Raw genomic sequence first — 12683 nt, 5'->3', positions numbered from 1 at the left:
TTACCACTTAAAATCTGCCTTTTAGAGTTAATAAAATTTGTTTAATATTAAACCCAGTTTGTCATTTCTAACTGGGGACGGGGGAAGATAAAGGGAATGGGCAAATTTCGTAATAGATCTGTGGGTCTGCACTCCAAGGGAGGGGACATCTGAGTACTGGAGCAAGTCTCTTAAGCTGAGTCTTCCCAGAGCTGATCTGCAGCTGGGGGTGGCCTCGCCTGTGTGTGTACAAGGTTTTCAGAGCCTGGCTCAGCAAGACAGGTTAACGGGGGCCCAGGCTGGCAGAACAGGTAGACTCGGGGGTATCTCAACACATCAGGTAGCTTCCCAAGGGGTCCAACCTGACACAGGGGTGTGCTCTGGCAGGACAGGGCAGTACACGTGGGTGGGGCACTGCACTATGTCACACATCAGGCAGGTGTGGGGTAATCTGCCCCCAGGGAGTGCCCCCCCCCTTGCATTCACTCTGGTTGGTCCCTTTCTCCTTAGACCCGTCCAGGCCTCCTGGAAACTTGCTAGATTCATGCTCTCAGTGACCCACCCCCCGCCTCTAAGCAATGGGGCAGGGGACTTCTTGAGGCAGGTCCCCCCACTCCGCCTCCTGTCCCTCCCTTAGGGACTCCATCCCCTGCTCCTCCGCCCTGGAGCTGTCACGTCCGAGGGTCCGTGGTCGTGGATTTGCCCTGGCTCCTGGTGTCACCAGCAGGTTTGCAGCCAGTCCCCCGTGCGTCTCCCCTGCTCGCACAGATCCTGGTGCCCCTGCGGGCCGTGCAGCCCGGGCCGAATCCTTGACCCTGGTGACGGGGTGGGGTCCTGAGCGGGTCCCTGCAGCCGATCCCAGAGACCAGGCTGGAGGCTGCCTGTCGGAAAGGAGTTCGGCCTCGGGAGCGAGCGAGACTCCCCCCCCCCGTGCACCCGTCCAGCGCGGGCCCAGCCCCCTCTCCCCAGGGAGACGCGCCCCTGTCCCGCGGCTCGGATTCCCTTTGGTTCCCACGCTGAGGGGCTGCGGATTCCCTGCCCAACACTGCCCCCTGGGCGGCTGCGTGGCCCCCCGGCCCCTGGCCCCCCACCCATGGGGCTGCCAGCAGCCTGCCGTCGTCACGGGTATTAATAGCCCTGCCTGACCATATCAGGGCTTGTTTGGGTCCCTGCGGCCGCGCTGCTGACAGGTGCAGTGGCCGGAGGCCTGGCCCTGCCGCTGGCTCGGAGCCTGCCAGCCCCTCGCAATGTCACACGCTCAGGACGCTTCTGCCCCGGCTGCCGGGAGCCCGGTGCTGGCCGTGGGGCTGCAGGGTACGGCCGGGGCTCAGGCCTGTCCCGCCCGGCTCCCATGGGGCAACGGCGCCTCCAGGGCCTAGGGCTCACGGCTGCGTCCAGCTGTCCTGGGACCGAGTCCCTGCAGGGCCCCAGGGCAGGGGGCCATGGGGAGCCCCTCTTCTGATGCCCTTTGGCCTGGCCCCCCACCTGTGCGCTGGGCTCCCAGCAGAGCCCTGGGGGTGCCCGAGTCACAGCGCCCACCCCGCGGATCTGACCCAACTCCCCCGCGCCCCGGCTGTGTGCCCCGCCCTCTGCCCCACGGATCTGACCCCACCCCCACCCCTGGCTGTGTGCCCCGCCCTCTGCCCCACGGATCTGACCCCACCCCCACCCCCGGCTGTGTGCCCCGCCTCCGCTGCCCCACGGATCTGACCCCACCCCCACCCCCGGCTGTGTGCCCCGCCCCCTCGCACCATGGATCTGACCCCAACCCCACCCCCGGCTGTGTGCCCCGCCCCTGCTGCCCCACGGATCTGACCCCACCCCCACCCCCGGCTGTGTGCCCCGCCCCTGCTGCCCCACGGATCTGACCCCACCCCCACCCCTGGCTGTGTGCCCCGCCTCTGCTGCCCCACGGATCTGACCCCACCCCCCCCCCGGCTGTGTGCCCCGCCCCTGCTGCCCCACGGATCTAACCCCACCCCCACCCCCGGCTGTGTGCCCCGCCCCTGCTGCCCCACGGATCTGACCCCACCCCCACCCCTGGCTGTGTGCCCCGCTCCCCCGCACCATGGATCTGACCCCAACCCCACCCCCGGCTGTGTGCCCCGCCCTCTGCCCCACGGATCTGACCCCACCCCCACCCCCGGCTGTGTGCCCCGCCTCCGCTGCCCCACGGATCTGACCCCACCCCCACCCCCGGCTGTGTGCCCCGCCTCTGCTGCCCCACGGATCTGACCCCACCCCCACTCCCGGCTGTGTGCCCCGCCCTCTGCCCCACGGATCTGACCCCACCCCCACCCCCGGCTGTGTGCCCCGCCTCCGCTGCCCCACGGATCTGACCCCACCCCCACCCCCGGCTGTGTGCCCCGCCCCTGCTGCCCCACGAATCTGACCCCACCCCCGGAACTACAACTCCCGGCAGGCCCCGCGCGAGGCCCGAGGCGCTGACGTGGCCGGAAGTGGAGGCGCCGAGCAGCTCGGAGCCCCGCCGAGACCCCCCGTCACCCCGGTAACGGGCAGCCCCCGCCCCCGCCAGGACCCCCCCGTCCGGCCCCGGGACCCGCCCAGCTGCGATGCTCCGGCCCGGGCCGCCCGCTTGCGCTGAACCCTCCTGGGCGGGTCCCGGGGAGCCGGGGGGCGCCGGGGGGCGGGGCCCGTAGCGGGTCGGGGGCGGGGAGCCGGGGAGCCGGGGGTCCGGGGGGCGGAGTCCCGGGGAGTCGGGGGGAGCCGGGGGGCGGGGCCCGTAGCGGGTCGGGGGCGGGGAGCCGGGGGTCCGTGGGGCGGGGTCCCGGGGAGCCGGGGGGCGCCGGGGGGCGGGGCCCGTAGCGGGTCGGGGGCGGGGTCCCGGGGAGCCGGGGGGCGGGGCCCGTAGCGGGTCGGGGGCGGGGTCCCGGGGGTCCGGGGGGCGCCGGGGGGCGGGGCCCGTAGCGGGTTGGCCCGTGGGGCCCGAGGTCTGGGGCAGGCCGGGCAGGGGCTGGGGGGCTTCGGGGGCGCTATCCCGGTCGCTCTGTCTCCGTTGCAGGGACTGTGACCATGCTCAAGGCCTTGATCCTTATTGGGGGGCCGCAGAAAGGTGAGCCCCGGCCCCGCGCTCTGCCCCCTCGGCTCTGCCGCCCACCCCACAGCGCCGCGAGTCCTGCCCAGGACCCGCCGGGGACCCTCCCCAGCCCCTGCTGTGCCCCGGGGCCTCGCGTCCCAGCAGGCTCCGGCGGCTTTGGCCTCTGCCTCGGACCCTGAGCCGTCCCCGGGGCCTCGCCCCCTCTTCCCTCCTCCAAGGCCTCACCCCCTTTGCCCCACTTGGCTGCCAGCCCCTCCTGTGTCCTGCTCCCCTCAGCCCTGCAGCTCATCTCTTGGGGCTCAGCCCCCCAGCCTGGCCACCTGGTCTCGGCTTGGCTTCCCTGGCGCTGCGCAGTGGCCGCCGTGCCTGGCCGACGCTGGGCTGCTCTGATTCGTGCGTGCGCCTGCCTTGTTGCCCTGGCCCCGGCATGGGGCACGGTCATGGAGCGGGGGCTGCGGCTGGCCAGCGAAAGCTCCTGGCTACCAGTCTGGTGGTGGGAAGGGGACGACCCAGTCTCCGGGGGTCTGTGCAGCACCAGTGAGCCGGCCTGGCCGGGGAACCCTACACGTCTGCTGTCCCCTGAGCCCCTCGTTCCTTCCCTCAGGGACTCGCTTCCGGCCCTTGTCCTTCGAAGTCCCGAAGCCGCTGTTCCCGGTGGCTGGGGTGCCCATGATCCAGCACCACATCGAGGCCTGCACCAAGGTAACAAGCCAGCCGTGTGCAAGGGCTGGGCCCACCTGTGCGGGGGATAAGGGTCGTTCGGCTCCACGGCTCTCAGCTAGAGAGCCCGGGGTAAATTCTAGCCTGAGCCCATGGGAGGGCAAGGGCAAGGCCTGGCCCTGGGGGGAGGTGTCACCTGGGGGTGGGGGCTGGGTTCTCTTCTCACCTAACCTATGTGTGTCCTGCCCCCCAGGTTCCAAGCCTGAAGGAGATTCTCCTTGTGGGCTTCTACCAGCCCACCGAAGCCCTGAGCCGCTTCCTGGTGTCTGCACAGCAGGAGTTTAAAATCCCCATCAGGTGGGTGGGAAGGAGCCTCCTGCCTGGGGCCCATGGCTGGGGACTTTCCATGCTGGGCGGGAGAACGCCCACACTGGGCCAGACCAAAGGTCCATCTAGCTCAGTATCCTGCCTCTGATAGTGGCCAATGCCAGGTGCCCCAGAGGCTCGGGACACCATCCGTCCCTGCCCATCCTGGCTGATAGCCATGGATGGACCTGTCCTCCAGGAACGTATCTAGTTCTTTTTTCAACCCTACTATAGTTCTGGCCTTCACAACACCCCCTGAAAATCAGTTCCACAGGTTGACTCTGCGTTGTGTGAAGAAATACTTCCTTGTGTCTGTTTTAAACCTGCTGCCTTGTAATCTCATAGTTCTTGTGTTAGGAGGAGTAAATGACGCGTCCTTATTCACTCTCTCCACACCACTCATGATTTTATAGACCTCGATCAGATCCCCCCCTTAGTCACCTCTTTTCCAAGCTGAAAAGTCCCCTCTTATTAATCTCTCCTCATACAGCAGCCGTTCCACACCCCGCATCATTTTGTTGCCCTTTTCTGAACCTTTTCCAAGTCCAAAATACCGTTTTTGAGATGGGGCGACCACATCTGCACACAGTGTTCAAGGTGTGGGTGTACCAGGGACTTGTATAGAGGCAACAGGATATTTTCTGTCTTCTTATCTCTCCCTTTTCTAATGGTTCCTAACATTCTGTTCGCTGCTGCCCATTGAGTGGATGTTTTCTGAGAACTGTCCACAGTGACTCCAAGATCTCTCTTGAGTGGTAACGGCTAATTTAGACCCATCATTGTATATATCTAGCTGGGATGATGTTTTCCAATGTGCATCACTTTGCATTTATCAGCATTGAATTTCATTTGCCATTGTGTTGTCCCATCACCCAGTTTTGAGAGATCCCTTTGTAGCTCTTTGCAGTCTGCCTGGGTCTTTACTATCTTGAGTAGTTTTGTACCATCTGCAAACTTTGTGAACTCCCTGTTCACCCCTTTTTCCAGATCAATTATCAATATGGTGAATAGGACTGGGCCCAGTACAGACCCCTTGGGGGACACCACTATTTACCTCTCTCCAATCTGAAAACTGGCCATTTATTCCTCCCCTTTGTTTCCTGTCTTTTAACCAGCTACTGATCCATGAGAGGGACCTTCCCTCTTACCCCATGACAGCTTACTTTGCTTAAGGTCCTTTGGTGAGGGACTTTGTCAAAGGCTTTCTGAAAATCCAAGTACGCTATATCCACTGGATCCCCCGTCCACGCACCTGTTGACCCTCTCAGAGAATTCTAGTAGATTGGTGAGGCCTGATCTCCCTTTCAAACACCATGTTGACGGCCCCACAATCCGCATCCATCTCTGTGGCTGGTAATTCGGTTCTTTGCTGTCGTTTCCTCTGTTTGCCTGGTGCTGAAGTCAGGCTTCCCGGCTGGGATCCCCTCTGGAGCCTGAGGTGTCTGGTTGAGCCTCCTGCTCTAGCACCCCCGGGCTATCCCTGTCTCCTCCCGAGCCCAGCCCCATATGGCCAGGCAGCTCTTCTTGTGGGATCCCTGCTGGCCCCTGGGCAAAAGGGTCCCAGTCTGATGCTGCCATTCCCCTGGGTCTGTTCTGCACTTGCGGAGCCCCCTGAGCATGGGGACAAGGAGTCCTGTCCCTCCCCTGCCATAGAGGTCTTGCTCCCAGGAGACAGGCCTGGGACAGCTGTCCTGTGTCCCCCTCACGGTCCCGAGGCTGCACTGGTGCTCCCTGTCACGGTCTCACAGGTCGTGCCCACTCTTGGACCGTACGGTCCCTGGGGGGATCCCCCTTCAGTACGACGGCCCTTCTTGGGGGGCCACTCTCTCTCGCGGGCTAAGTCCCTCCGCCTCCTGGAGCCGCACCTCTCTGAGCCTCCAGCATGCCTGTCTCTGCCGTGGGCCCCCTCAGGGAGTCCACTCGCTCTGGACCCCCAGGGCCTCCACTCCCAGAGGGAATAATGCAACCCTGTTCTCTAGACCGGAGCGAGACTCAGCCAGCGTAACACAGGAGGGTATATTGAGCATCTGACCCCAGCACAGGAAACTCTCAGGGCCCTCAGGCCTGGCCTCCCCCAGGCCAGTACACCGAAGTCTCTCCTGCATCCAGGTGGGCTCTGCCTGCTCCCTCTTTCCAGTCCCAAGCTCCCCTGCTTCCCAGCTGGGCCTCTGAGATCCCCGGCCCCAAGCCCCCCCCCCCCCCCCCGTCCATTATCTTCTCTCCAGGTAAACAGGGTTGCCTGGGCCCCCTCTCCCCTCGTCTATCCTCTGGCCCCTCTGGCTGGAGCCGGCTAGTCAGGTCAGCGGGGTCCCCTCTCTGCAACCCATTGTCCTCCCGCTGGCCAGACCTGGCTGGTCCTCCTGGTCCCCAGTCGCTGGGGTCTCCATTCTCCAGGCCATTGGCCGGGTCCCAAGTTTCCTCGCCGGTGCTGTGTCCCCACAAACTCCCTCTCCCATCACCTCGTTAAACCCGTAACACCCAGGGAAACTGAGTCCTACTCCCTCTGCATGCAACCTGTTAACAAAACCAAGAAAAAACCAAGGGAACCCCCAAGCTAGTCACACTGCCATAGCAGGGAAGCCTCTAGCCATGCCCTGACTTGGCTTGCAGGTTGTCCCAGACTTGCAGGCTGGGTGCTTGGGAACCACACTAAGAAAAGCCAGCCAGGACTCTCGGGCAGCGTCTCCCCTCAGGGCCACTCTCACCAGGGCCAGGAGCCTGCCCGGCTTCAGCACCTCCTGGGTCTGACCTCGGAGCGCTCAGCCCCTGGTTCCCCACCCCAGAGCGAGTCCCCCTAGATGGGACCCCTGGAGAGCCTTCCCCCCAAAGGGCCCTGTCCCCCACTCCCAGCCAGCCGTGACTGCCAGCCAGCGTGGGGGACAGACGGGTTATTAGTCGTGGGGACCCCAGCGTAGGACAGAGCTTGTGAGCACAGAAATCAGGGACCTGCAGCAAAGTCCGGCTTGGGGGGATCCAGGGCCCAGAGCTCCAGGTGCCCCCTCCCACCAATTCCAAACCAGGAGACTGACCCCTTCTAGCAGCCCAGCCTCCGTCACCCCCAGCTGCCCCTCTGCGGCCTTTGTCTCCTTCCTGGGCAAACGGGTCCCCTGGTCTCTGTTCTCCAGCACCGCTGGCTGGCTCTGGCAGAGGAGGGGCCCAGCTGTCAGTTGCTGGAATTCAGGGTGTTGGCCTAGTGTTCTGTGTGCCCAGGCAGCCAGTGGTCGTCACACCTGCCCTCTAGGAGTCCCAGCAACGATCACAACCCCATCTCACCACCTAGATACTTGAGTAACAGACGGGGGAGCTGAGGCACACACAATATTCAGAGAAAAGATTAAGAAAGTTCCCACTTGGTCACACAGGTACCTGCAGGAGTATGCGGCGCTGGGCACGGGCGGTGGCATCTATCACTTCCGAGACCAGATCCTGTCGGGTGGCCCTGAGGCCTTCTTCGTCCTCAATGCAGACGTGTGCTCGGAGTTCCCCCTGCCGGAGATGCTAGCCTTCCAGCAGCAGCGTGGAGACCCGCACGGCTTTGTCATGCTGGGCACCACGGTGAGCGGGGGGGCTGCCCTGGGTTCCCGTGGCAGGTGGCTGGCTGGGATCCTTGGGACCCCTCTGCTCAGGTTCCTTGGGCATGGAGCCCCCTGACGCTGTCTGCTTTCCACAGGCCAACAGGAAGCAGTCCCTGAACTACGGCTGCATCGTGGCCAACACAGAGACGTGTGAGGTAAGGGGCTGGGGCCACAGGGGCAGCGCTGCCCACGCTGGGTGGTGGCCGTGCGGTGGGGCGTCATGGCCCATGTGGGGCAGAAGCATCGTGTGCTGTGGCCCCGATGCAGCGTTGCTCTCCCAGCTACCTGTGTCCGGTTCCCAGCATGGCCCCAGCTGGCGCATTCACCCTGGCTGGTGCCCAGTGGGGTGGCACTGGCAGGCCAGGTTGGGGCGCTCATGGCACCTTGCCCCTCAGGTCCTGCACTATGTAGAGAAGCCCAGCACCTTCGTCAGCGAGATCATCAACTGCGGCATCTACCTGTTCACGCCCACCATCTTCCAGCACATCGGCGAGGTCTTCCAGAGGACCCAGCAGGAGCTGCTCCTGTGAGTGGGCCCCCCCCCCCCCGGCCTGGTGCCTGGGGCTGCAGCCACCACGCTCATCTTCCATCTCTCTCTTTTCCCACCTTCTCTCCTCCTCTGCCATCCTCACTCGCTGCCTGACCTGCACCAGGTGCTCTTGCCTTGGGTAAGTCTCTGTCGCCCCTCTCCCAGCCTGCAGCAGTATCTGGGCACGCGCGCCCTGCATGGGGCATTTATTGCCAGCTCCCTCCCGGAGCCCCGCTTCACTGCTCTCTGCTTCCACCTGCTGCTCCGCTAAAGCCTTGGTGCTGAGCTGGGATCGGGCGCCAGGGCATTTGGGGGACAATGGCCCTCGGGGCCCCCCAGCTCCCTGCACTGCTGCATCACAGGGCCCAGGACTCATCCTGCAGCAGGGACCCTGACACTGGCCGTTCCCAGCCACACTGTCTGTGCAGGGGGGACAGGTGGGAGTTCAGGGCGGAGGAGAAACCCAACCCCTCTCGCCCTGGAAAGCACGTGCTGCTGGGGCGGGAGGGGCTCTGATGCTGGGTGTGTAGCTCTCCGGGGTGCTGGCTCTTAGGAGGTGCTCCTGAACTGCCCGCTCTGTCCCTGCCGGGGGCCCAGGCTGTGCCTGTCTGGGCCAGCCGCGGACGCAGCCAGCCGAGGCGCTGGAGGTCGGGCATGGGCTGGGAGCACAGGGCTGGGGATGGAGCCGGTGCTGTGCTTAGCACCTGCCTGGATGGAGGCGCAGAGCGGGCAGCCCTCGGGTTGGCCACTCCAGCTGCCAGCGGATCTGGTCTCGCCCCACTGGGCCCAAGCAGAGTCTGGCTCGGGGCCATGGCCAGGCTGTTCCCTAGAGCAGCCATAACCCTGTGTTCCCTTCGGCAGCCCCCTCCCACGGCTCCCTCTGCCCTTCTGCAAAGTGGGGAGGGGCAGGTGGTAAGTGCTGGAGCTGCTGGCTCCTCCGCGTCTTTCCTGCTGGCACCGCTGGCCGTGCCTGGGGCCTGCAGGAGAGCCCTAGCTGCTGGCAGAGGGAGCTGGGATTTCGGCAGCCCGAGCCCTGCTCTGCCGCCCAGGCGCCTGGCCATGCCGGGCAGTAATCCGGGCTCAGCCCCCCAGCAGAGCCCTTGCCCTCACCCCGTGCGTCTCGCCTGGCAGGGAGGAGAGCAGCAACGGCTGGCAGCGGGCCGAGGTGATCCGGCTGGAGCAGGACGTCTTCACGGCGCTGGCCGGGCGCGGCAAGCTCTACGTCTACAAAACCGACGGGTTCTGGAGCCAGATCAAATCGGCTGGGTGGGTGTTGGCCGGCAGGCCGGGGCCCAGGGGAGCGGGTGGGCGGCAGTGTCCCTTGCGCTGTTCAGAGCTGTGCTCAGTTCACACCTGGTCCAGTCGGGGGGGTCCCTGTCGAAGCCCCGGAGGAGCAGCCTCATCGCTAGGCACTGCCTGACTCTGCTGCCGGCCCCAGCGGGGGGCACTTGCCCGGCTGGCTCCTTCGGATGCTGCGATGTGGGGCCCCGTCACTGATTGGCTCCTTTCCCCCCAGCTCTGCCATCTACGCCAGCCGCCTCTACCTGAGCCAGTACAGTCAGTGCCACCCGGAGAGACTGGCCCGGAACAGCCCCGGGGGGCCCACCATCCGAGGTACCCTCCCCCGCACTGCCCCTCTGCCAGCTCGGCCTGGGCATGCTGTTAGCTGAGCCCTGCGCGCCGCGGGCCAGAGCCGGGCTCGCCCCGAGGGGTCCCAGCCGGGGATGAGACACGTGGGCGCTAGGCCTGCCCTGTGGGCACAGGGGGGTCTCCAGAGCAGTGGCTGCGGCTGGGCTCTGGGCAGTTCCTTTCCCTGCCTAGCCCAGAGCAGGGTGGGGTAGACCCACATCCCCTCACCCTTGTTTGCGTTGCAGGGAACGTGTACATCCACCCGACGGCTTCCATCGACCACAGCGCCGTGGTGAGTGCGGGGCTGGGGCTGGGCCAGCCTGGGGGGGCTGCGTGTTTCCAGCGCTGGCCTGGAGGGAGGTTTCTCTGGGCCGGCCTGGGGAGGGCAGCGTGTTTCCAGCGCTGGCCTGGAGGGCGCTTCTCATTGCCTGACCTGTTCTCTCGGTCCAGCTGGGCCCCAATGTCTCCATCGGGAAGGGGGTGACGGTGGGAGCCGGCGTGCGTGTGCGAGAGTCCATCATCCTGCACGGGGCATCGCTGCAGGTAGGGGCGGGCCCCTCTGGGGGAGGGCAGGGGGGCGCCGGCTTTGGGCAGAGATGGCAGCATGAGCTCCCAGGTCAGCTCAGCCAACCGCATGTACAGCTTGGAGCCGTGTCCTCTGTTCCCCAGCTCTGCCGAGGCACCTCTGTCCTGGGAACCCCACAAAACCCTCCACTGCCCAGCCCTGGGGCCCCTCACTCCTGACTCGCAGCCCCTGCTAGCCCCCCCCAGCTCTGCCGGTGCCCCTCACTCCCGACCCGCAGTCCCCTGCTAGCCCCCCCCCCAGCTCTGCCGGTGCCCCTCATTCCCGACCCGCAGCCCCCTATTAGCCCAGCCCTGACGTCCCCGTCCCCCCCCCCCCCCATTCTGCCTGTGCCCCTCAATCCCAACACACAGCTTCCTGCTAGCCCAGCCCTGGGCTCCCACCTCTCCTCTGCCGGTGTCCCTCACTCCCGTCCTGCAGCCTCCCTGCTACAGGCCACTAGACTACTGCACCTCATTTCTCTGGCTCCCCACCCCGGAGGCCAGGCTGTGCCCAGGGCTGGTGCCCTTTCTATGATCTGTCTGAGCTGCAGCACCCCTCACCCTGTGCTGCCCTCTCCCCAGGATCACACCTGTGTGCTCAACAGCATTGTGGGCTGGGACAGCACCATCGGGCGCTGGGCCCGGGTCGAGGGGACGCCCAGTGACCCGAACCCCAACGACCCCTACGCTAAAATCGACAGTGAGACCCTCTTCAGGGACGGCAGGCTCACGCCCTCCATCACCATCCTGGGTAGGTCTGACCCCGGGCTCCTGCTCTCCTCCCCGCTCCCCAGGACCTGGCTGTGGAAGGGGTCCGCAGGGGGCAGCCTCGGGTCCCCCAGCTGTGATTTTCCTGTGGGGCGGGACCTCTGGCTCGCCCCCAGCTGACAGTGGCTCTGGTCTCCCCATGCAGGCTGTAACGTCACCATCCCCGCAGAGGTCGTGATCCTCAACTCCATCGTCCTGCCCCACAAGGAGCTGAGCCGCAGCTTCAAGAACCAGATCATCCTGTGAGGGGCCCGCTGGGAGCTGGAGACCGACGGCCTCCTCCTCCAGCCCAGGGTTCTCGGGCGGCCCCAGCCTGCACGTGTCTCAGCTCTCCCTGCAGTCCAGCTAGCTGCTCTGGCCAGGCCATGCCCTGGGCCTCTCCAGCCACGCCATAGACGGACATTAATGCCCACTGAGCAATTGCATCAGCCCCTCCTCTGTGGGGCGGATTCGGGCCAGTGCCCGGCTCAGCCCAGCCCGGAAACCTGCTCTCTAGGGTGTCAAGGCCAAGCCGAGCTAGCGCCAGCCCCACCCTCTGTCCGTCGGCCCAAGGCCGGGCCTCTAGCTGTGTTTGCCCTGCCCCTCGAGTCCCCTTGGCCAGGCTGCGGGGCGCTGGGAGGCGGTTGTCGGGTCTGCACCGTCCTTGGCCTGCCCCTGCAGCATTAAACTGGGCGCCTCACTGAAGTCACGTGCAGGCTGCTGGCACATGGGCTGTGATGGCTGCCTGGGCCAGCAAACAGCATCCTGCAGCGAGACCTTCCCCGAGAAGGAATCCAGCCTACGGCCAGCCCTTGTGTGAGGAATAGGGACTGTTCTTAATGTTTTCTCTGAATAGTGTGGGGTGCCTCAGTTTCCCCTATGCAGTTCTTAAGTATCTAGGTGGTGGGATAAGGGGGTATGATCGTTGCAGAGCCCTAGAGGGCAGGTGTGTGCAGGGGTCTGGACACAGAGAATGGCCGACACCCTGTTTCCTGGCAAGTGATGGCCTGGGCCCTTCCCCCCTGCAAGGTGAGAGCTAAAGGGTTGGAGAACAAAGGAATCCGGTGCCCTCCTGGCCCGGGAAAGGGACAAAGCCCAGAGGAGGGGAGCTGGAGAGAGTTTCAGTTTGGGGCTGGGTGGTGGAACGCAGGGAACCCCAGGGCTTGGGTCTAAGCTCCCTGCCCCCCAGAAGGACTTGACTGAGGGGTCCTGGTTGTACCCCCAAGCTCTGGTTTAGACTGTTTTGCTATTGTCCAATAAACCTTCCGTTTTACTGGCTGGCTGAGAGTCACGGTGAATCCCAGGAAGAGGGGTGCAGGGCCCGGACTCCCCCACACTCTGTGACATCTTGTCCATGTCCACCTATGGAATCGCAGCAGAACTGGAGCAGGCCCCTGTGGGCTTAAAACACCAGGCTGGCAGGCAGCCCCCATGCTGGGAGGGGGGTGGGGGGTAGCCTGGGTGGCACTGTTGGCTAGCAGGGGAGGGCTCATCCCCCCACCCCCCCAAAGCCGGTAGCACTGCCTGTGTCCTCAAAGCATAGGCAGCTCCCAGCTGCACCTGGGCTTAAGCCCCA

At 65.1% G+C, this 12683-nt stretch overlaps 1 protein-coding gene across 4 annotated transcripts; it reads left to right on the top strand.

Moving 5' to 3' along the window:
• Positions 1–2404: 2404 nt before the first annotated feature.
• Positions 2405–11520, top strand: GMPPA (GDP-mannose pyrophosphorylase A). Of its 4 annotated transcripts, none has more exons than XM_043504757.1 (14): positions 2405–2490; positions 3005–3052; positions 3642–3739; positions 3951–4054; positions 7426–7618; positions 7734–7793; positions 8034–8164; positions 8292–8306; positions 9299–9433; positions 9684–9781; positions 10042–10088; positions 10247–10339; positions 10943–11111; positions 11274–11520. In XM_043504757.1, exons 2-14 carry the CDS (start codon positions 3013–3015, stop codon positions 11372–11374), a joined length of 1284 nt encoding a protein of 427 aa, XP_043360692.1. In that variant the 5' UTR covers positions 2405–2490; positions 3005–3012; the 3' UTR covers positions 11375–11520. The 4 variants fall into 4 exon arrangements, 3 of the variants coding, with proteins under 3 accessions (XP_043360692.1, XP_038278402.1, XP_038278403.1); XM_038422474.2 differs by having other exon boundaries at positions 2406–2488; positions 3002–3052; XM_038422475.2 differs by lacking the exon at positions 8292–8306 and having other exon boundaries at positions 2406–2488; positions 3002–3052.
• The last annotated feature ends 1163 nt before the right edge of the window (positions 11521–12683 follow it).

Source organism: Dermochelys coriacea, chromosome 11 (assembly GCF_009764565.3).
Source record: "Dermochelys coriacea isolate rDerCor1 chromosome 11, rDerCor1.pri.v4, whole genome shotgun sequence".
Classification (NCBI taxonomy): Eukaryota; Metazoa; Chordata; order Testudines; family Dermochelyidae; genus Dermochelys; species Dermochelys coriacea.
The sequence above is the reverse complement of the archived record's forward strand: the minus strand, read 5'-3'. Positions and strand labels throughout refer to the sequence as shown.